This window comes from Tiliqua scincoides, chromosome 3 (genome assembly GCF_035046505.1).
Source record: "Tiliqua scincoides isolate rTilSci1 chromosome 3, rTilSci1.hap2, whole genome shotgun sequence".
Classification (NCBI taxonomy): domain Eukaryota; kingdom Metazoa; phylum Chordata; class Lepidosauria; order Squamata; family Scincidae; genus Tiliqua; species Tiliqua scincoides.
The window spans coordinates 34,060,960-34,082,906 of record NC_089823.1 but is presented as its reverse complement, the minus strand read 5'-3'; the positions used below and the strand labels follow the sequence as shown (position 1 = coordinate 34,082,906).

The window sequence follows — 21,947 nt, the reverse complement described above, 5'->3', positions numbered from 1 at the left end:
TCTGGTGTCCTAGATGTGTGTATGCAAGGCCTATAATAGGGGTGTCAAACATAAGGTCTGCGGGCCAGATGCGGCTCCCAGAAACAAATTTATCCAGTCCCCATTATAACTGGACTCTCCCAGCTTGATAATTGGGCTCTCTCATATACTGAAAATATGAACAAGATTCAGACATTTTCTTTTCTGTCATTTGCAGCTAATAAGCTTCTATGCAAGAACAAAGTCCTTATTTCTGGCCATTATCTGCTTAAGGATGTCACTTTCTGCTTAATGTAACTTCCGGACCTCAGTAAGCACCATGAATGCAAACTTTTACCCTCTCTGTGAAATGAGTTTGACATCCCTAGCCTATAATGTAAATGTAAACTTAAATTCATAAATTAAAATACCCAGTGGGTGGCCTATTCCTGCATTAGCAATGCTCACGTATGTTGCAACCAGTGTACAAGAGGTTCAAATGTACTTTTTACTGTTGTATGTAAAAACAATTTATGGTTGTGAGCAGGGTTTAATCTACTGACGTGGTCATTTTTTTCATATATGTATTTTATAAATGTGAAAGTGTCACCCTGTTAAAAAATTATTTGGGGCACATGTGCTAAGACAAACATTTTATTATATGTTTGGGCAGACACTAGAGAACTTTCTGAAATTTGGTTGTGGCATAGCTGGTTGATATTTTCTCTGCTTGTGCTGTCCAAGTTATGCTGCATAGGAAGAAAAAGAAAGTGAAACAGTGACCAAGAGTGAAAAAACATAGCTCAGCTAAGTCTTTTACAACTACATTTTCACAGGAAATAAATGCAGTGTTGAGACACATGCTCTACAACTACAATAAAGTTAGTACAGCAATGTACTCAAGATATGTAATCCTCTCTGTGACTCTTAGCTCCACTACACAGTTAAGTTCAACCTTTATTGCAGATGCAACGTGTGGGAGCACGTCAAGATTCATGATGCCCCGTGTCAGATGGTTCATGTGATTATTTTCTTTGTTTATATTGGCGCTGTTCCATTCTTCTCCAGAGACTGTGGTCTTTTTATTGGCAGCAATGGGACAGAAACAATTGCAGTATCAAAATAAGCCATTCAGGCAAGTGGCAAACCTTTTCATCTAACTGTCATGGTGCTGGGATTATTAGGTGAAGAATGAAGTGGGATGCCCTTGTAGACAGATCATAGCATAGAAGGTGCTATCAACCTTCTGAAGGACTGTAACTAGTCTTCTAAAGCTTTCACTAAGATTATGAATTCCCTTACTGTTCCATTGATTTCGGTATGGAGCTTCCTTTCAAGTAAATATGCTTAGGATTGCAGTCTTCATCTGCACAAGTACGACTCTGTTACAATCCTTAGTATTCTGCTTCTCATTTAACTTTTTCCTTGTGCGTTTTTAGCCTGATTCAAGACCACAGTGTATTGCGCTCAGTTAACAGAACAGCCAAGCTTCTAGGTGGCTCTTTCCATGTTTCCTTATGCTTTTAACTGAGACAGTTTTGTTAGTCCATCAAGGAATATGAAAGTTACTGATCATGCATTCAAATTCTGGTAAACTTATCACTTTTGATTGCATCAATTTGTGCATGTAAAAATCTCCAGTGTTAGAGCAGAAACATGGAAGAGTCCAAGTGTAAACTGTGGGCTGCACAAGCTACTAAGAGCACGTAACAAAATGAATGCAACACTGGCCAGTACACATAAGGAACCTAACACGAGGCATTTGCAAGTGTTTCAACAATAGTCATTCTCTGTTATTACCACAGTTGTGAATATTTTCATCAGTCTGTCTGTGCTGAAAAATCACGTGAAAAATCACATCTCCTCAGCAAACCTTTTCATAATAAGACAATGCATCAGGGCAATTGAAGCTTATACTTGCATGTGCTATTGGACACAGGTAAAACACGACTAGAGAACGAGACACAAAGATTTGCTTCTGTCAACAGATGTATGAGAACTGCCCACTTCTTTGACGTTTTTAGTTTCTGTTCTGTCTGAAACAGCTATAATATTCATACCATAGATACTCACCTATAAGGCAAGAAATTTCTACTAATAAATCAAGCATAGATTTACATCTCATCTTCTCTGCTGGTCACTCAGGTCAGGGCTGTTCAGGCGGTCGTGGTAGCCAGGACAAGCCCGGAGGAGCTTTAAAAGTTCCTGAAAAGGGTCTGTGAAGCATCTGAGGAAGATTTTGAACTATTGCAGACAGCTTACAAACATTTACATTTATTGGAGCTCCGCTGTAGAGTCTTCTGAGCAGGCTCATTAACGCCAAACGCAGGAGTATCTCTTAAAACAACAGTGAATAGTATAAAAAGTTCTGGTGGCAATTGAAGCAGGATGTTGTGCTGATGTAAGCTGTTTAGGTTGCTTTATATTGGTGCTGCATTTGTTTTGGAAGGTTTTTAAAAGTGCAAATGCTTTTCTGCAGTTTCAAACCTGGTTGGTTTTTTTTTAAGCAACTCAATGCAATGTTCAGTTCTGTTGCTTGGGGGTGGGGGGTGGCACTCAGTATTACATAATGTCTTCAAAAACTGGCCTGGCTCAGATTCTTTCCCCCCTTTCCATCAGGCTCCAGGGCCAGCTGCAGCCCCTCCTCACAAGCACCATTCCCCTAATTTTACCCCTCACTAATCCAAGGGTCAGGGAACATTCCATGATTTTCGACTGAAAACCTGCCCTCACCTTATCTGTGAGATTGCGTTACAGGCGAGTATCTGTGGTATATTTGAAACCATAAACGTGCTTTGTATTTATGAGAAACTTATGTGACATTTTAGCAGACGATTCAGAGTTACACCATCTCTCCGTACCTTGTCTGGATGGTTCTTTACCACACGGAAGACACTTCCTCAGCTGAGGAGTTAAAACCACAATTAGCACGACCAAACCTCCGATTCCAGCTGCCACAACGCCAATGATTGTTCCAATTGATTCTTCTATACCAAACAGTCCTGAGGGAAATGTCAGAATGTCAGAACTGTAACCTTTTGAATGAGGAGAAGCAAAAGGAGAACTTTGCAAAAGTTGACCTCCTGGGTTGCTGCTAGCCGGGGCTGGGGGGAACCTGGCCTCTTCCTGTGCCTTTCACAGGAGTTGGGCGTGCAAAGGTCAATAGGTGAATCTTTTTATTACATAGGTGTTGGTTCCAGGTCACTGGAGACTCTGGAATAAAGCCCTGCATTGGGGCCCCTAATGGTGAATTGGGCAACCACCACCAGCACTGAAGGTTCAGGGGATTCCCAACCAGGTGGGACCTCTGATCCATGTGGACCCTCAGCAAGGACCCTGCCTGGCCAATCTTTGAGTCTACCCTAATTGCAATGTGCTAATGAATGTACATCAGTGTGCTATTAAAAGGCACTGGAACAGGGTCAGTAAAAAGTTTGGCAGCCCTAATGAACTTCATACTGATCTGGAAGTTGACAAAGAAATTCTGATGCCTATATTTATGGCAGCAAGTTTTAATTAGTTAAGTATCAGGGCTATGATATTCTATAAAACCATTTCAGATACATAAAGAAGTAACTTTATCAGACTGTGTTTCAGTACATTAAAAAAAAATACATTTAGAGTCCAATCCTATGGGCTCAAGCGCTGGAGCTACGAGCGTATACCAGCGTTAGTGTTTGAAACCTGCCATAAAGCACAGTTACGGCACACAGTGAGGAGGGAGCGCCGGCACTGGACCAGCACCTGTCAGCTTTGGGCCTTAGTGCTGGGAGGAGGAGACCATGGAGCTGCTGATGGTAAATAGCACTGCCAGGTGGCTAGGCTGCTTTTCAGGGCAGGGGGAGGTATTCTGGGATGGGGAAGGGACCAGCTCAGGAGGGGGTGGGACTGGCAGAGGCCTCCTCTGCCAGATCCTATGCCCTGTGTTGGCCTGCAGGGCTTCTCAAGTCTATGCCATTCAAGTAGGCCTGTTGCAGGGGCAAGGTAAGAGGACAAAAGTCCCCTCCCTTCAAGGAGACCTCCGGCAGCCTCCCTGGCCCAGGTAGCCATTTTGGTGCTGCTGTACTCAGTGCTGCCAGGGAGGACAGGATTGGCCTGCCCATCTCATGGTCAGTAATACTTTTAATAAACTACCATACTGAAAATAACACTGGATTTTACTTCTTAGCTATTATAAGCTCTGCTGAGAGGTTTTAACCTGAAGGGCAAGATACAAATCTAATAAAATATGTCTTTAACAGGGAAGGGAGAATTACAGCAGAAGCAACTTCTTCTATCATTGCAGCACTATGATGAGTGATGGGGACCACTCCTGGTATAAGTACTTTGCTGAAAAAGGACAGAGTATTTTTTTTCTTTCTTAAATGTGTACCCCCTGGAAGCCACCAGATGTCACCCATGTTTAAAGTAACAACATTCCATTGATCTGCCTTACCACTTCATTCACCTTTTAGGCCTGAGAGCCCCAGCAGAAGTATGTAATAATATTGGGGCAAAAGAAACAATTTGGTATGATGATCATCCTACAACTCTATGCATAATTACCAGGGAATAAGTACCACTGAACTGAGTGAAGTTTAGTTCTAAATAAGCATTCAGCTGGCTGCAGGTGAAACAGAAAGGAAAATTATTTCTAAATGGTGAACTCTTGGGCTCTTAAAATAAAAATTTATTAGGTGATAAAGGTATCTGCTAACTGGATAAGAGACACATTTTCAGGTGGATGTTCTTTTCAACCAGTATTTCTTTAATAGAGACAGTTCATATCTTTGGCTGAAAATAATCAAGTGATGAGAGACTGTCAGCATGGTCCTAGGCACTTAAGTGCTACTGCATTCACAGATGTGTGAACCAGCACTCAGATTTTCTCTCACACTGAACAACTATCACTAGCATGTGTAAGCAACTGTCTAGTCCATTACAGAAATCAAAAAACCTGTCACTGACCATATCACCCTCTTTTATCAAGCAAATCTGGACAGTTTAGAATGAAGTAATGCATACGAGACGTACAGCCTAATCATGGTTTAAATAACGTAGTTCATTTCATTGCATTCTGCATGAAAGTCTGCAATAATATATAACATGATACAGGGGAGGGCTGTATCTGTGGATTCACTTATCTGCAGATGTGGGAGGGCCCTAGCACCCAGTGGCATAGCTAGGTCATTCGATACCCAGGGCCCATAAATTTTTGTCACCCCTATATGACATAATTAATTTTTCACATTTTTATACCACCCATCCTCTAAGGATCTCAGGGTGGTATGCATGGTTCTTCCCCTTATTTTGTCCTCACAACAACCTTGTGAGGTAGGTGAGACTGAGAGATAGTAATAGCGATGTCATGAAGTGTCATTATCAAGCAAATTAAAATAATTTAATTAAATGAAAGAGAAACAAATAATTAAATAAGGGGAAGCCAGCCCTGTTCCACCAAGTGAATTTTCTCTGTAACTGTCTGCAGTGACACCCCCTGACAAAAAAGTCAGTGAGATTTTCAACCCTACCCAGTTCATAACTTCTTATATGTCACAACATAACTTCAACAATGTCACTATCAGGACTCACTTGGCTTTTAGACCCACAAGTCTAAAAAAGATAAAGAAATTCACCTTACCAGCTGCAGTCTCTATTTTATTCTTTCTATGGGGGGGGGGGGAGATGCTGCCTTCTGGAGCATTTGTTGAGCTCCATGTTCATCAGATTGGGACCATTCTAGTGGCCTCGCATTCCCCTTTACCTGACCTGACCATGAGCTCAGGTACGCTTTCTTATTCATGACTAAACGCGACTTTGTGGCTTCATTTTGTTTTCCAAGGGGCTCAATACATTCATCAGCTTGAAGGAAGGGACTTCCTTCTTGAGTGTTTTTTGGGGGCTATGGTCATCAGATCGGAACCATTCTGGTGGCATTGGATTCCTCTCAGCCTGCCCTTTCCAATGGACTAAGGCAAGTTCACTTACTTGCAAGTAAACACATGATATGGCTCAGTTTCACTTCCATAGGGCTCTGTGCATTTTTGTTTTCTGTTTTTTTTGGCCATAATTCTTGATAGAGATATTTTACTCTGGTGGGTTTTTTTTTTAAATTTCATTCTTCTGTAAATTCCACATTGAATGGTATATGACATGCTAGTATTATTCCTAAAAACCGTCATTTTGGTCACTTGTGGTATCATCCCTCTAAGGGTGGAACCGGGGCAGACTGCCCCTCGCTAGCTATGCCACTATGCCTCCAAGGGCAAGGGAAACTGTGCTCTTCGCACCTCTGCAGGGTCTTCTGAGTCCAGCAAAGACCGCATGCATTCACTCATGGCCTCTGCCAGGCTCAGAATGATTGAAAGTAGGGGGAAAAAGCTACTTCCAGTTTTTCATGAAAACCAGAAGTGACATTTTAAATACCTTATAAGGCTCCCTCCTTATAGGGAAGTCTGGCTCAGAATACCGTCTGGAGGAGAGGGAAGCCCACTCACCTCCGGAGGGTGGAGGGCGTTCCCCTTATCCGTAGATTCACATATCCATGGGATGGAACCCCCATGGATACGGAGGCACGCCTGTACCAAGATTTGACTATTTTGGCTGGATCTGGCACTGTCAATCATAATTCACTCTTCACAGGAAACTCTGAGAACTGTAGTTATGAGAGTGAATCTCTAACAGAGAATTCGTAGCGCCTTCATCAAACTACAATTCCCAGGATTCTTTGGGGAAGTCATGCAGTATAACATTGGTACCAACCTGTAATATAGATATGCCCTAAGATTTGCCTGTGAATCAAACAATATTTTTGTGAGCAGTATAATGCATCATTGAATCTCAATGAATGGCCAAATGACTCACTGCCATTTCCTACTTTTTACTGCAGAGACTAGCTTCAGAATAGTAATAATAATAGTAATTAATACTGATATTGATAAATTATAGTAATAAAAAATTAAGTAGAATGTTACCCAGTGATCTCCTGATCCTGAGCTTTGTGCCAGAACCTGTCACCGCTTCTCCACTGGGAAGTATCACCTGGCAGAAATAAGTGCCATGATCGTTGACTGTCACATTTAAGATAGTCAGAGATGCGTTGCCTTCAGATAAATTCCCTACCATGACAGCTCTGGTGTAGTTTGCCAAGAGAGTGACATTGTTCTCCATGAAGTCCCTTTGTCCCTTTTCATCTTCCTTAATCCATTTCACAGTCAGTTTGTCCAACGATGTTCCATGGGAGCTGTGGAACTGGCATCCAAGGACGATAGTTTCACCCTCTTTTGCCTTCTCTTTATCTGGGGTCTGAGATACAAATGGGTGTAATGACTTGGGAGTTAATGCCTCTGTGTGAAGCACTGCAGCATGGATAGTCGTCATCATCAGTGAATTACTTGCGATGGTTGCATTATCCTTGGTTGCATTTCCAACACCAGCATAGCAAGCTGCAATGGAAGAGAGAAAGATAAATATTGAGACAGAACAGAAGGAAACAATTCTAGAGGCCAGTGAGATTCTGAGGACTGGGAAACTGGATTCTGGTTTAGAGGGTAATGAAGTTTCTAGAGCAGCCATTTTCAACCACGGTTCTGCGAATGGTCCACAGGTGTGCCATGGGAGTTTGGGGAAGGGTCATTTATTAGTAGGGCCATTGTGGGATGTGATCCCCCCATCAACAGCATGGTGTGCCTTGTCAATTGTCAAAAAACCGATGGTGTGCATTGGCAATTTTAGTACCTTGTCAGTGTGCCGTGAGACGAAAAAGGTTGAAAATCACTATTCTAGAGCAAGAGTGGATTAGGGAAATGGGAAAATGGCATGGGTTGATGGTGTACAATGTGAACCATTGGCAGTGTTTACAATGATTTAAAGTTGTAATTTTCCCTGTCTCTTTGGGGCAGGCCAGGATATGCATTTAGAGAAAGAAAGAAAAGTACAGCCAACAGTTCAATCTACACAGATGCTTTTTCATTATAAATTGAATTCCCAAAGTACATATCAAGAACTGTGAGAATCTGAACAATTCATCATGTGCATGCTGGCACTTCCTGCTCTTCACAGTTACTTCACACAGTTTGTAATGGGAAAAGGGGGTCTAGGCATCTGTATTAAGCTGAGTTATAAAGTGCAAGACTTTTTTTCAGAAACAACTGCTAGAAGCAATCTGCTAGATTGCTGCTGAGAATAAAATAGGAACAGAGGCAGGAAATAGAAAAAAAAAACACCTTTACTCACAGTTCACAAGCATGTACATCATTGTTGGCTGTGCAGGTCCTAAATGTTGGAACAGGGAATCCTAGAGCTATTCCCTTTGAATGGGTGTGTGAGACTTCATGGCATGGTTAGTTCCATGTTCAGTGTTCATGGAGAGAGGTTTGCATGCTTGAATGGTCAGAATGGGGGGGGGGAATCAAGCACACTCCCACACAGGTCAGGGTCTGGGACAGTCCTCTGGACAGTATACTACCTCCTGGTGTCCTGTAGGTGAGGTACCTTTTTCTTCCCAAAGTTTGTTCATACAAATACATGCAATCCATGTAGATGAAAAAAAAATAGTTGGTCTTAAAGAGAAGCCTCTACAGCAGCTCCAGTATTTTCAACCAGTGTGCCATGGCGCATTGGTGTGCCGCAAATAGTCCACAGATGTGCCACGGAAGTTTGGGGGCAGGTCATTTATTAGTAGGTCCATTAGGAGATATGTACCCCCCACCAACAACATGTTGTGCCTTGTCAATTGTCAAAAAACTGATGGTGTGCTTTGGCAATTTTAGTGCCTTCTCAGTGTGTCATGAAATGAAAAAGGTTGAAAATCACTGCTCAGCCATAACAATATGATTCTGTAGGGGCGCTTCATTTGCTTTCACTTAGAACAAACCACAGTTCTTCATGAACTATGAAACTGGGAAAATCGGGTTTCCAATTTTTAATGAACTATTGAAACAACAAACCGAGAAATCAAATCCTGGTTTGATGATGCTGCTTTGCTCTGACTGCAGTTAGTTAACAAACCACTGTTCCCTGAGTTTATATGTAAACAACCACATTTCTTAAAGTGAAAATGGAGGCTTGCAGGCGGAGGAAGAGAGGAGAGAAGGAGAGTCCAAGGTTGGCTCACATAGAACTGAATCATGATTTCACATTACTCTTGAATGGAACAAGTCTTTTGATAGGTGGCAGGTTGAAATGCACAAATGATAGCATTTGTGAATGCTATCCCAGGTCTTTATATTTTGCATTATACTTGTACATTATATTACATTTATATATATTTTTGTCAAAGTTTTTTACTCAGAAACAGACAATATTCAATTCCTATGACTAAAAGTCATGCTTATGGCATAAGCATTTGAAATAACATTCCACACTGTAGCGTTAACCTTAATGTCGAATGACCATAAATCTGCAGAGTAACCGAACATTCCTCATTTCCAGAAACAAGCCTACTAATGTCTGAAATAAGAGGATTATTTTCCTATTGAAATATATCAGTGAGAAAGTATTGCTGTATAGATAAAGAAATGTTGGTGACAGTGACAGCACTTCTAAAGGATTTAGCTAATTACTGGGCTCCACTTCAAAATTACAGTCTAGTTTTCTACTACTGTATCTTTAATTGTAATATTAAACCCTGGGGTGCTGTAGTCCATCAAGCATGGGCTTAAAAATGATAGCCTGGAGTAAAGAACCAACAGCACAAACCTATGCTGGCTTACTCAGAAGTAAGTCCCATTGGGTTCATTGAGGCTTACTCGCAAGTTTGTATGCATAGAATTGCAGCCCAAATCACTTGGCTTTAATATGAATTTTAGTAATTATAGCTTTTTCATGCAAACATACACACTGAAGTTTCTAAAAGATGCCAAAGGTCTCCTACATCTATTTTAGCAGCATGTCCTTTGCTTAAGGATTTATGTTTACAATATCCTTTGTCCCACAGCAGTACATTGACAGGTCATCATAGCCAGCAAAACTAAGTTGAAACAGGTGCAGTTCAAGAGAGGCTGTTCTGAACAATAGGAAAGAGAAGAAAGACTCTGTGACCACATCAGGGATTTTTGCCATGCTAACCATCTCTTGTGTATCACTCTGGCTGACATGTGCCCAGAATGATTGTTCCAGGCTAGCCGTTCAATAGTTGCTACAAGGTATCTGCGAGAAAGATAACTAAGGGCCCAATCTTGTGTGCTGGCTCACCGCCAGCATTCACTGTCACAAATGTGGGCCCTAGTGCTGGTGGAGCACTGGTGTTAGTCCAGTGCTGGCTGGTGCTGGGCTAGCACCAGTAGAGCACTGGATCTCTGCCACTTGGCAGTGGCGTAGACCGCCAGGCAGCAGAGAGGTAGGTGGGGGTGTGGGGGGAGGCCGGGAGGAGGCGTTCTGGGGAGGGGGTGGGAGGGTGGGGAGGAGGCATGCCAGGGGAGGGAGTGGGACGGGAGGGAGGCAGGACTGATGGAGCTTGGCTCCACCAGATCCTGAGCCTCTGTGTCGGGCTGGCCATCCAACACGGAGGCCCTTCATTTTACACCAACCTTCAGGTCATTGTAGAATTTAGTGGCCTCATTATGGGGCTACTTGCTTTGCCCAGGGGAAGGGGACAAAAGTCCCGTTCTCCCAAGGAGGCAGTGGCGGCTGCCTAGGGTGCGCTGGATGCAGCGGCAGCCATTTTCAGCGACACTGCAGCCCCATGCGCTGGGATTGGGCTGTAAATTGGCAATAAACGACCATCTCATTGAAGTACCCCAACCTGCTTACCTCCAGGCTCTCTGCCCCTTAATTTGCTGCCTCATAGGCCCTTTCTCCAATCCTCGGCCATCCCTTCTGCAATCTCAGTCAAACTGACAACTTTCCTTTCCCTCACAGAAACAGGCTGGCAAACTACTTATTCCCCTGAACATTCTGAACCATCAACACACCTCTCCAGACAATCTCTGCTGAAGCCTCCAACACCATAAGAACATAAGAACAATCCCACTGGATCAGGCCATAGGGCCATCTAGTCCAGCTTCATGTATCTCACAGCGGCCCACCAAATGCCCCAGGGAGCACACCAGATAAAGAGAGACCTCATTCTGGTGCCCTCCCTTGCATCTGGCATTCTGACACAACCCATTTCCAAAATCAGGAGGTTGTACATGCACATCATGGCTTGTAACCCGTAATGGATTTTTCCTCCAGAAACTTGTCCAATCCCCTTTTAAAGGCGTCCAGGCTAGATGCCATCACCACATCCTGTGGCAAGGAGTTCCACAGACCAACCACACGCTGAGTAAAGAAATATTTTCTTTTGTCTGTTCTAACTCTCCCAACACTCAATTTTAGTGGATGTCCCCTGGTTCTGGTGTTATGTGAGAGTGTAAAGAGCATCTCTCTATCCACTTTATCCTTTTCATGCATAATTTTGTATGTCTCAATCATGTCCCCCCTGAGGCGCCTCTTTTCTAGGCTGAAGAGGCCCAAACGCCATAGCCTTTCCTCATAAGGAAGGTGCCCCAGCCCAGTAATCATCTTAGTCGCACTCTTTTGCACCTTTTCCATTTCCACTATGTCTTTTTTGAGATGCGGCGACTAGAACTGAACACAATACTCCAGGTGTGGCCTTAGCAGAGATTTGTACAACGGCATTATAAATTAGCCGTTTTGTTCTCAATACCCTTCCTAATGATCCCAAGCATAGACTTGGCCTTCCTTACTTCCGCAGCACATTGAGTCGACACTTTCATCGACCTGTCCACCACCACCTCAAGATCTCTCTCCCGATCTGTCACAGACAGCTCAGAACCCATCAGCCTATATGTGAAGTTTTGATTTTTTGCCCCAATGTGCATGACTTTACACTTACTGACACTGAAGTGCATCTGCCATTTTGTTGCCCATTCTGCCAGTCTGGAAAGATCTTTCTGGAGCTCCTCACAATCACTTCTGGTCTTCACCACTCGGAAATGTTTGGTGTCGTCTGCAGACTTAGCCACTGCACTGCTCACCCCTGTCTTTAGGTCATTTATGAAGAGGTTGAAAAACACCGGTCCCAGGACAGATCCTTGGGGCACACCGCTTTTCACTTCTCTCCATTGTGAAAATTGCCCACTGACACTCACTCTCTGTTTCCTGGCCTTCAACCAGTTCTCAATCCATGAGAGGACCTGTCCTCTAATTCCCTGACTGTGGAGTTTTTTCAGTAGCCTTTGGTGAGGGACTGTGTCAAACGCCTTCTGAAAGTCCAGATATATAATGTCTACAGGTTCACCACGAACACTATTTTTATTTTATTGTACTGCTTAAACTGGAAGCTACCACGTGAGGATTTTATCTGAAAATGTAGAGTACTAATATATAAAATTGAAAACTGCAATCAGCTGGAGCTTTGTGTGGAGCTTTGAGTTTGTATAACTCAAGTGTGTCAAATATAAAGCCAGTGGGCCAAATGTGGCCTCCAGAAGCAATTTATCTGGTCCCCATTATAATGGGTTCTTCCAGCTTGATAATTGGGCTCTCACATATCTTGAACAAGGTTTGCACATTTTCTCTTCAGTCATTTGCAGCTGATGAGTTTGTATGTGAGAATGAAGTGCTTATTTCTGGCTATTATCTACTTAATGATATTGCATCCAGCCCTTAGCAGGCACCATGAATGCTGACTTGGGCCCTCTGTATGAAACTAGTTTGACACTCCTGGTATAACTAATTCATTGTCTTTGGGTATTTATTAATTTCTGAAGAGCTGAGAACCCAGCCTTTAAAATGAGAGGAAGCATCTCTCCCATTCAGGGCCCAATTCTATCCAACTTTCCAGCACTGGTGCAGCCACAACGCAGCCTGAGGTAAAGGAACAAATGTTCCCATACCTTGGGGAGGCCTCTGTGAATGCCTCCCCTCCACAGGATGCAGTGCACACCCCATTGACACAACTGCACCGGCACTGGAAAACTGGATAGAATTTGGCCCTTACACAAGTATTTATCAGCTTCTTTCTCTTTTCTGCCTAGTTAGTTAACCTTCAAGTACTGCAAATTCATCTAACCAGGGAAATACCATATCTGGAACTTTGCTGCTGTTTTCAGCAGGACATTCTTATGTATGATTACCATACTTAAAAGAAAGTCCCATTGTATTCAGTGAGGATTGTTCCCTTATGCACAGGATTTAAGCTTAATAGTCTATATACAGTATTTGGAGTCAGATCCTTATACGTGGATGTGAATCCCATTGTAAATTAAAAGGGATTCATGCTTTAAATTATGCTTTTCAGCAGTATTTTTATAAACCCAAGATAACAGTTGCAGGTTGTTACACTATATTCTCTGTACAATCTCCTATGAAGCACCAACCAGTAAATAATAATATTTCTGGCTATTCTGCATAAAACTTCCCTTTTCCTAAGTTCAGTAGAGAGACCAGATACAAAGGCTCTACCTTTAAATACTGAATAGGGAAGGGAACTCCAACAGATCCAGCTTTTCTGACCCTCACATGACAAGCTATACCCGTCAATAACCTTTCCTCTACGCACCTGTTAGGGGGACAGGCACCCTGTATGCATCTGGACACCCTTGGGTTGATTATTTAGGCAGTACATCAACACATTACAATAGCATGCCATTAAGTGATTTGATTCTTGTGACAAATGGTTGTGCATAACCATGGCTTCGGTTGCAGTATTTCCACAAATTATCAGAAGGTGGCATAGGAAAAGGATATTAATAGCAGCTTTGTCGTTAAAGTTGATAGCTGGTATACCGCAACAAGAATAGACATCAAATCCTCATGATACAAGAAGAGCTGAGGATAAAATTGCCCAGTTAAATTCCTTCCAAAAGCTATATTTAGCTTTAACTAACAATACAATATCATTATAGTCACTTCTTTATAAGCAGGAGGTTACAACCAAAGCTTCTTCTCTGTTTTGAAGTGGGCTTTCTTTAATTAAACACTGTGATTACAAAAAAATAACCTTGAAAAATCAAACTGGAAATTATAGACCACAGATGTGTGGATTGGGGAAATCCAGAGGCCATTCTAATTAACTACCATGCTCTGAAGTCAGATTCCCTATATTCTCAAATAACCTTTTACAAATTAACCCAGCCCACAATAAGATCCACTTGTGCAGCATAATCCTGCACACATTTTCTCAAAATTAAGACCCACTGTGTTCAAGTGAGCATAGAATTGCACAATTCTTTTGCTAGAAGCATTCATGGTACCCTAATACCAACCCCCTCAAAAGTAAAGAAAACATATGCTGGTCCAGTTACTTACCCAACCAGACAGAGATTAGAAGTGGGGGCACTGCCCAGCTGTAGAATCTCAAAGCTGGCCGGTTCATAATGATGTGTCCTCTCTGCCTTTGTCTTTCGCTCCAAATGTTGTGGACAAAAAAGATATGCGTTTGTGTGGCAAGAGAATAGAGGCTCACATTCTGCCCAGTAAATGTCACACTTACTAAGTTTACCACAGCTTTGACTTCACAGCACCCTGTCTGCAAGCTAAAGGCTGACGCTTTTGGACTTGATACAGTTATTTCCACATTTAATCTGTTGAAGGGAAGCTGTAGAAAGGATGGTCAAAAGGGTGTGTGTGTGTGTGTGTGTGTGTGTGTGTGTGTGTAACTATTTACAGTACAATCCTATGCATCTCTTCTCAGAAAAGTCCTATTGTATTTAGTGCAGCTTACTCCCAGGAAAGTAAATATAGGATTACCGCCTTAGAGTCTGCTTGCAGTTCTTCTTTTTTAGTGTTTGTCCTGTGTGGTGGTGGGGTCGGCTATTTAGAATCTTCTTGCAGTTTATTAAAGATATTCATACGATCTTTGTATTATTCTTTGTCTCTTGAAACCTTCATGAAAGTAGCAGCCACCAACAGATTGCCTCTGGTTCCCATTAACTTTAGTGCAAATTGTGAACAATCAACTCCTGTAAAATCTGTATCTGTATGTGCCATTGTGGTTATTGAATTATGTTGTTTTGGTATTTTGTAACTTTCACTTTAAAAAGTGGTGTACAAATGCTTTAAATGAACCCCCCCTTGAAGAAATGTTTTTCAGCTCCTGATTTGTAATTCTTCATTTTTAATTAATTTTAAAATTTCATTTTTAAATTTTGAAATGAAATAAAATTTAATTTTTAATTTTAATCTTGGCTTTGTCATTGGGGTTTTGAAAACATGTAAACTCAAATATTGGTGGGGAACAATTGCAAAAACAAAAGTGCCAGCACACAATCTGTGTCATCCCTGGAAGCTATTTTCAATGTCAGCCCAATACCTCTGAGAATATGTCATGTGCTTCTTTTCTGTTCATCACTGTTGCCGTAGCCTCCATATATCATTCAGACTTAGGGAATGAGTCTTCCAGGTTTGAGAAAGTAACTTCCTTTCCATCCAGCCTGGCTTGAGCTGGCAGCCCCGCTCATTCACACTATAGACCCTGGGACAAAGCCCAATACTATTTTACATGAAGAGCTCATTCAACTAGTTTCCCATTTTGTAACTGCAAATGCCCTACTTTATCCTGATCCTACCAGCAGTGCTGAAGGACACACACTTACTTTAGAACAGAGCTGTCCAATCTTTTTGACAGGAGGGCCACATCATCTCTCTGACATTGTGTCAGGGGCCGGGGGGGGGGGGAAGAATTAATTTACATTTCAAATTTGAATAAATTTACATAAATGAATATATTAGAGATGGAACTTATATGAATGAATGAAAGTCCTGCATTAGCTCAAGGCCTATAAAAAGGCCTTTCCTTTGCTGCCGCTGCTGCATCACAGATGTGAAACAGCAAGTAGTGGAGGCAGCCCTCGTCCCACAGCTCATGCGAGAGGTTGAACAGTTGGCTGTCATGCTGAGTGCAGTTGCATCAGGTCAGCGTGGGCAAGTCTTTGGAGGGCCAGAGGCTCATTGGAGACTGGGGGCTTCCTGAGGGCTGGGTTGGGAGTCCTTGAGGGCTACAAGTGGCCCCAGGGCCAGGGTTTGGGCACCCCTGCTTTAGAAGGACACACTATCCCAAAATTTGTTTACCTGCTGTTGTGTATGCTCAGGGACTGGGGCAAAGCTCCATGAGTTACTTTTTGTCTTGCATCAAGATGAGAAAGGCAGAACAGCTTGAGTCTGCACTGAATTGCCTTTTATACAGGTAGTTGAGTGTCTGTGATGGGCCTGATGGCAGCTAAGACAGCATCTAATTTGGGCTGGACTATCTGAAATCTTGTCAGCTTTCATATTTCATATATCTGGACAAATCTGATTTGATGATGGCTCTGAAAATATTTTAATTGTTTATGTTTCAGGAAGACATATGTTCAGGCAAAATGATCTTGGTTACAGTTATGTACTGTATGATATAAATTGAGCTTATTTTGGTGAGGAGAGGATTAAAGCCTCTGGTTTGGTTGAAGTCCTTTCTAATGCACCATAGCCATTGCAAAGTTCTTTAAGACTTCCCCTCTCCCTGCAGCCTCTGGTTTGTGCTATTTACATGTGCTATTTACAAAAGAAAATGAGCCTTGGGCGCTTGCCATGTTGTTAGTAATGTTGCATGTAGTTCTGCACCCATTTTTGGTCTGGCATTACACTATGGTGAGGAATAGTTTTAGGATTTGGGGATGGAGAGGAGTTCTTAATTTCTAAAAAATGGGGTGGGGGGTGCTCCAATCAACATGGAAGCCACACCTTACAACTGGAGCACTTCTTCAGTGTTTAAGAATAGGTCATCATTAGTAGCAAACTTTGCTCAGTCACCCTTATCGTCACATGTTGAAAAGCTGAGCTGTTTCCCTGAGAAATAGGCTTTGCTGCCAAGCTATGATACACTGGTGAGCCTTTGCTCACATTAGGCCATCTACTGGGATGGGGGAAAGGAAGGGAAGTAGGGTCTATGTGAAGGAGATTCCACATGTATAAAATGAGGCAGTTAGTGACTTTGTTGTGGAAACAGATAGTTGGGGTAATGAAAGCGGGTGAGCTTGCATCTAGCTCCACTAGATGGAACTGCTGGGTTCTCAGTAGTCTGATTGGGCTAAGAGTGGTGCACTGCCCCCATCTGGACTGCTCATCTCAGGCAGTTATCATGACACCAGACAGGTGTCCAGAGGCTCTTCAGAGCCAATAACAGATAAAGAGACAGTTTCAAATCTGATATCCATTTGCATGACAGAAAGGTGACAGGGAAGCTTTAATAAGAACTTTACACACAATGCCCTCCCATCATTATGCCAATCTTCATTTAGTTTCTTTATGCCATCCCTGGTATACTCCATTGTTCCTTTGAGGCTTCAATTTCCATTATGTGTTGGTTCCTTCTTTCTTCAAATGATTTGAGAGAGATCATCATAGTTAAAACACAGCCAAGAGAATAAAATGCAAGCATCTAAGATACTGTATCTGATAAATTGAATGGTTACTGAAAAATGCTCAGTCTCAAGGCTACACCACCTGATGAACCCTGACAGACCCCCAGGACACTGGCAGAGCAATCCTAACAACAAGTCCCTTGTGCTGGCTCCTGAGTGTTGCAGTCGTAAAGCACATTCGCAGGAGAGGGTAAGTTGGTGCCGGCCTGGGTAGGTTGGCACAGGGGGCTGGAGAGAGTGACGGGAGGGCATATTGGGGAAGAGGTGTTTTTGGGCAGGGAAGGGCAACCCAGGAGAGGGATGGGACCAGCTGCCACAGCGTAGGCCAGATCCAAACTACCAGCCCCGGCCTGATCAGCATTACACGGGCTGCTTGGATTTGCACCCATGAAATAGTAGGTACAGACCTGAGTAGCCTCAGTGGGCTGGCTGAAACGCAATACAGGGTAAGGGAAATAAAATCCCTTTATTCCAAGTTGTGCCTGCAGTTTCCTTGCACTGGATTCAGTACAGACCAGTTGGCCTGCCTGTTCCAGCACGTTAGGATTGTGCCATTAAGAATGGAAAGCATAATGGCTTACATACAAGCGTAATGCCAAACCATGGCTTGGCATTATGAACAGCCTGTGGGCTCACATGATCCATTTTCACCTCCTTTTTCCCCCCTCACACTCTGCCCAATAGCACAGAGAATGCAGGTGGTGAAGATGGATGGTAAGTGCATCATGTAGCATGGTGGGTACAATTCCAAATATACAACCTTGTGGATTGTGCATTGTGAACTGAGAACACGGAGTCTGTAGCCATGCTCTTTATACAGTTTTTGGACATAGACTAATATGGGATCTTTTCTGGAATGAGCTCATCTCAGACATATTTATTATAGTATTCCTAAGAAATCCTTGATGGACCATTTCTAGTTCACAGGTGTCTTTTTTTAGTGTGTAACCAGTCCTAGAGAGAAATGTGAACACCCCCTTATTGCCTATGGAGCCTGAAACTCAATTAACATAGGGCTCTGATCAGGGAAGTAGAGGAGGGGAAACACAACTCTGGAACTTGCCTACAAAGTAGTTATATCAGTAGAAGCATTCAAGTACTGCCTTTTAAACATTTTGCAAGATTCTGATATGAGAATAAGAATCAGGTTCTGCAGAAGGTAAACTGAGAAATTCGCCTAAGGATATATGTGAATAGCTAGGCCATTATCTTTCCCAAGAGCTTTCTGAGAGATAGTGTTGGCATCCTTCAGTCTTGGAAGACTATGGTATCATGCTCTGAGTGGTGGTTCTGGAACAGAGTGTCCTCTCCAGTGCGCAAAGCTTGGGTAATGTAGATATGGAGGATAGACTGTCACCCATGCAGGAAATCCTCTCTCTCCACGTAGCTGAAATGGTCCAATGGAAAGGCAGAAGCCAATACGGTTGGTTCCAGCGGCGTCGCAGGAGTTGTCAGAGCATGACTGTATACAGCCGCGAACTGCCTCAGGGACTCTGGTTCCAGATTTTGCCTCGAGGTTGTCTCCTGAAGCCTTTTCCATAACTGGATGTAGCCACAAGGCAGTGGAGGTTTGGGACCAGAGTTTTCCTTCTCTCAGATGAGCTGCCTTCCTAGCCTAAGGAGTCCCATCTACCAGGTGGCTGTTTAGTTGCCTCCTGTGACAAGTACAGCCAAACTGAGGGCCTATTCTTGTCCCCAGCCCCCAGGGGAAAGAGTATGTAGCTCATAATAGTATGCATATATATTTGGCTGTAAGCCCTATTGAACAAAGTGAGACTAACTTCTGAGTGAACACACAGACTTTTATTTTATTTAGAGTATGGAATATGTACATGGGCTTATATAACCTTTAAACTAGATTTTTAAAAATTCCATTTTTCAGTTTTTATACATTTGTTTTAAAACTATTCCAACTCACTCCACTCCAACATTTGAGGACGAATTGAGCTAGATCTGCAAATTAAGTATAATGATTTTCAAAGCAGAAATAAGAGGCAAGAGGGAAAAAACCACTCTCATTAAGAAATTTAAAGTTTGTTTTTTAAATTTTGTTACATTTTTAATGGGTGTCATGATCAACTCCTGCACTTTAAAATTTACCCCATTATCACTGGTTCTCATTCAACTGGAAATAGGGTTGATGAGAAACAGCCAGAGGTTAAAGGCATTTGTAGTTCAAGGGCCAGGTTTGTCTCCAGGACAGGATGGTTCAATAATCATGCCATTGTCTTGCAAATACCAATAGAATGACAGTGCAAGATGCAATCATTGTGTAGTTTTTCTGTAGTCAAAAAAGGAGGGGGTTTGCCTTAAGTCAGAGAAAAGTTTGCCTTTTACAAGAGGCTAGTAGGTCTGATGCAGTCTTCGTACCACCCCTGGACAAGGGAGACTTGAGTTCTGTTCTCAGGCCCTCTTTGCATTTGCCCTTCACCACATATCCAGTGTGTGTATCAAAAGTTGTTCCTTCATGGTTCTGTTGATCCCATAGGGCTGTTGTGAAGCAAAAATGCTACTCTGGGGTTTTTTTGAAGGAAGGATTCAATAATGGAACAGTGTGCCTTAGTAGGTGGTAGACTCTCCAGTGCTGGAGGTCCCATTTCTGCCCTGCCCACAGGTCTGCCCACATTTGGTCCCTGTTGCATATATGCAATGTTGAACAGAAATGGCTTAAGCAGAGGCTGGATCGCCATCTATCAGGGATGTTGTAGCTGTGGACAACCTGTGTTGGCAGGGCGGTGAACGCAACAGATCTTGTAGGTCCCAGCTTTATGATATTTCTGTTAAATATGCTTAAATAAAAGATATCAGATATACTTCAAAATACTTCTGACAGAAGTTTAATTAACCTTGGCACTATGAAATGGTCTTGAAACCCATACAATATTTCAGTATTGTATTGTATTTTTCTTTCTTTTTTTAAAGATTTTCCCCCTGAAGTAAGTCATATCTTATGTTTTCCTGTAGGTGGCTCTGTTTTGAAATGTATGGCTCTCCAAGTATTGTACCATAGAAACACCTTTTAATGGCACTCAATAGGCTACTACTATATCCTAAAATTAAATATGTATTTATTTATTTTTAAACTGTATCCTGACTTTCCCCTCCTATTGGAGGGCGGTATGGGCTCAAGACTGTTCACAGCACAATAACTTCTTCCATATATTTAATCTGAATGTTTCTAGAGCAGCGGTTCCCAAACAGCGAGCCTGGCACCTACCATTGGGTTGTGACTCAATTTTTGGTGGGTCACAAAACTGACAGGGTAGATTAGGCTATGTGCATCAAGGATTAGACAAGCTGCTGTGGGGGAGGGAAGTACTGCTGCTCAATTACCATTATAGCCACACCCCTTAGCATTAGTATATCAGGCAGCAGGCTCTAGGGTAGCTATTTCAACCCCTGTGCCACAGCAGACTGGTGTGCCATGAATGGTCTGTAGGTATACCACAGGAGTTTGGAGGAGGGTCATTTATTAATAAGGCCATTGATGGATGTGAATCTCCTACTGGTGATGTGGTATGCCTTGTCAATTGTCAAAATACAGATGGTGTTCCTTGACAATTTTAGCACTTTGTCAGTGCCATGAGGTGAAAAGGATTGAAAATGGCTGATCTAGGGCCTCTAAAAAGTTTGAGAACCACTAATTTACAGCATTTTGAAATTGCCTTTCTATAGATTATTTCCAACTCAGAAATATTTTGAAACTACCTAAGAGGAAAAGACTTCTTTTTTGACATGGTAATATGCATAGGTTATTTTTATCTACTATATTTTTCCTGCCTCATCATTAACATTTCAAACCTACAGTATTGGAACCAAATGACATAACAGACATTTTAAAATACAAATATTAATGTAGTTTTAAAAAAATGCAAAAGTGGGGGAAGGAACTACTACACACATTGGGTAAATCACTGCTTTGTGAACTTTTTTGTTGGAAAGTAATACAATATATAAATATTAATTAGAATAATAGCAAAAAACCAACTCATTGTCCTGACTTAAGGCCTGGAGCAAAACAAAGAACACACTTTCACCAAGTGCCTAAATTAAAGATCTATTACAGAAGCACAAAACACTTTCTTATGGAAGTAACAATTCACACTTAATATGTGAGGCAATCCTAATTTAGTACAGAATCTCTCTCCATAAAATTCAGAAGTCATGTTTCACTACTTAAAGTAGAAAGCTTCCCTTTAAGGCTGCAATCCTATCCAATCTTAACTGTTTGTACAACCCAGTGAATTTAGCCTGTGATTCCAGGCAGACTTATCCGAGAGTAGGTCCCTTTGAACTCTGTGGATCTTCCTTCTGAGAAAGCATATACACTAGCAATGGTTCTCAAACTTTTAGCACTAGGACCCAGTTTTTAGAATGAGAATTTGTCAGGACCCACCAGAAGTGATGTCATGACTGGAAGTCATGCAGGAAATCATCAAGCAGGAAAATTTTTAACAATCCTACATGTACTTATCTAGGAGTAAGTCCTATTAACTATCATTAAAAGCAATGCATAGTAGTCTGTTAAAAGTACAGATGTGTCACATTTCCCCTAATGCAGTCACATACCATGGTGGCATCTAATATATTAAAAATAAAATATTGAATGGGGACCCACCTGAAATTGGCTCTTGATCCACCTAGTGGGTCCTGACCCACAGT

The 21,947-nt window shown here is 42.2% G+C and overlaps 1 protein-coding gene across 1 annotated transcript; it reads right to left on the bottom strand.

Annotated features, from left to right (window-relative positions):
- Positions 1-599: 599 nt before the first annotated feature.
- Positions 600-14,345, bottom strand: LOC136644730 (myelin protein zero-like protein 3). The gene is made up of 4 exons (XM_066620819.1): positions 14,194-14,345; positions 6,912-7,382; positions 2,820-2,960; positions 600-707 (listed from the first exon to the last, which is right to left on the bottom strand). The coding sequence occupies exons 1-4, from the start codon at positions 14,258-14,260 to the stop codon at positions 703-705; spliced, it is 684 nt and encodes a 227-aa protein (XP_066476916.1). The 5' UTR covers positions 14,261-14,345; the 3' UTR covers positions 600-702.
- Positions 14,346-21,947: the final 7,602 nt, after the last annotated feature.

What these genes read in the sequence shown, in the direction of transcription:
- LOC136644730 (XM_066620819.1), bottom strand. Translation starts at nt 14,260, where the DNA reads ATGAACCGGCCAGCTTTGAGATTCTACAGCTGGGCAGTGCCCCCACTT. An exon ending in TCTAATCTCTGTCTGGTTGG is followed by an intron (nt 7,383 to 14,193) that starts GTAAGTAACTGG and finishes CTTCCATTGCAG; the next exon opens with CTTGCTATGCTGGTGTTGGA. An exon ending in CAGGATCAGGAGATCACTGG is followed by an intron (nt 2,961 to 6,911) that starts GTAACATTCTAC and finishes CATTTCCCTCAG; the next exon opens with GACTGTTTGGTATAGAAGAA.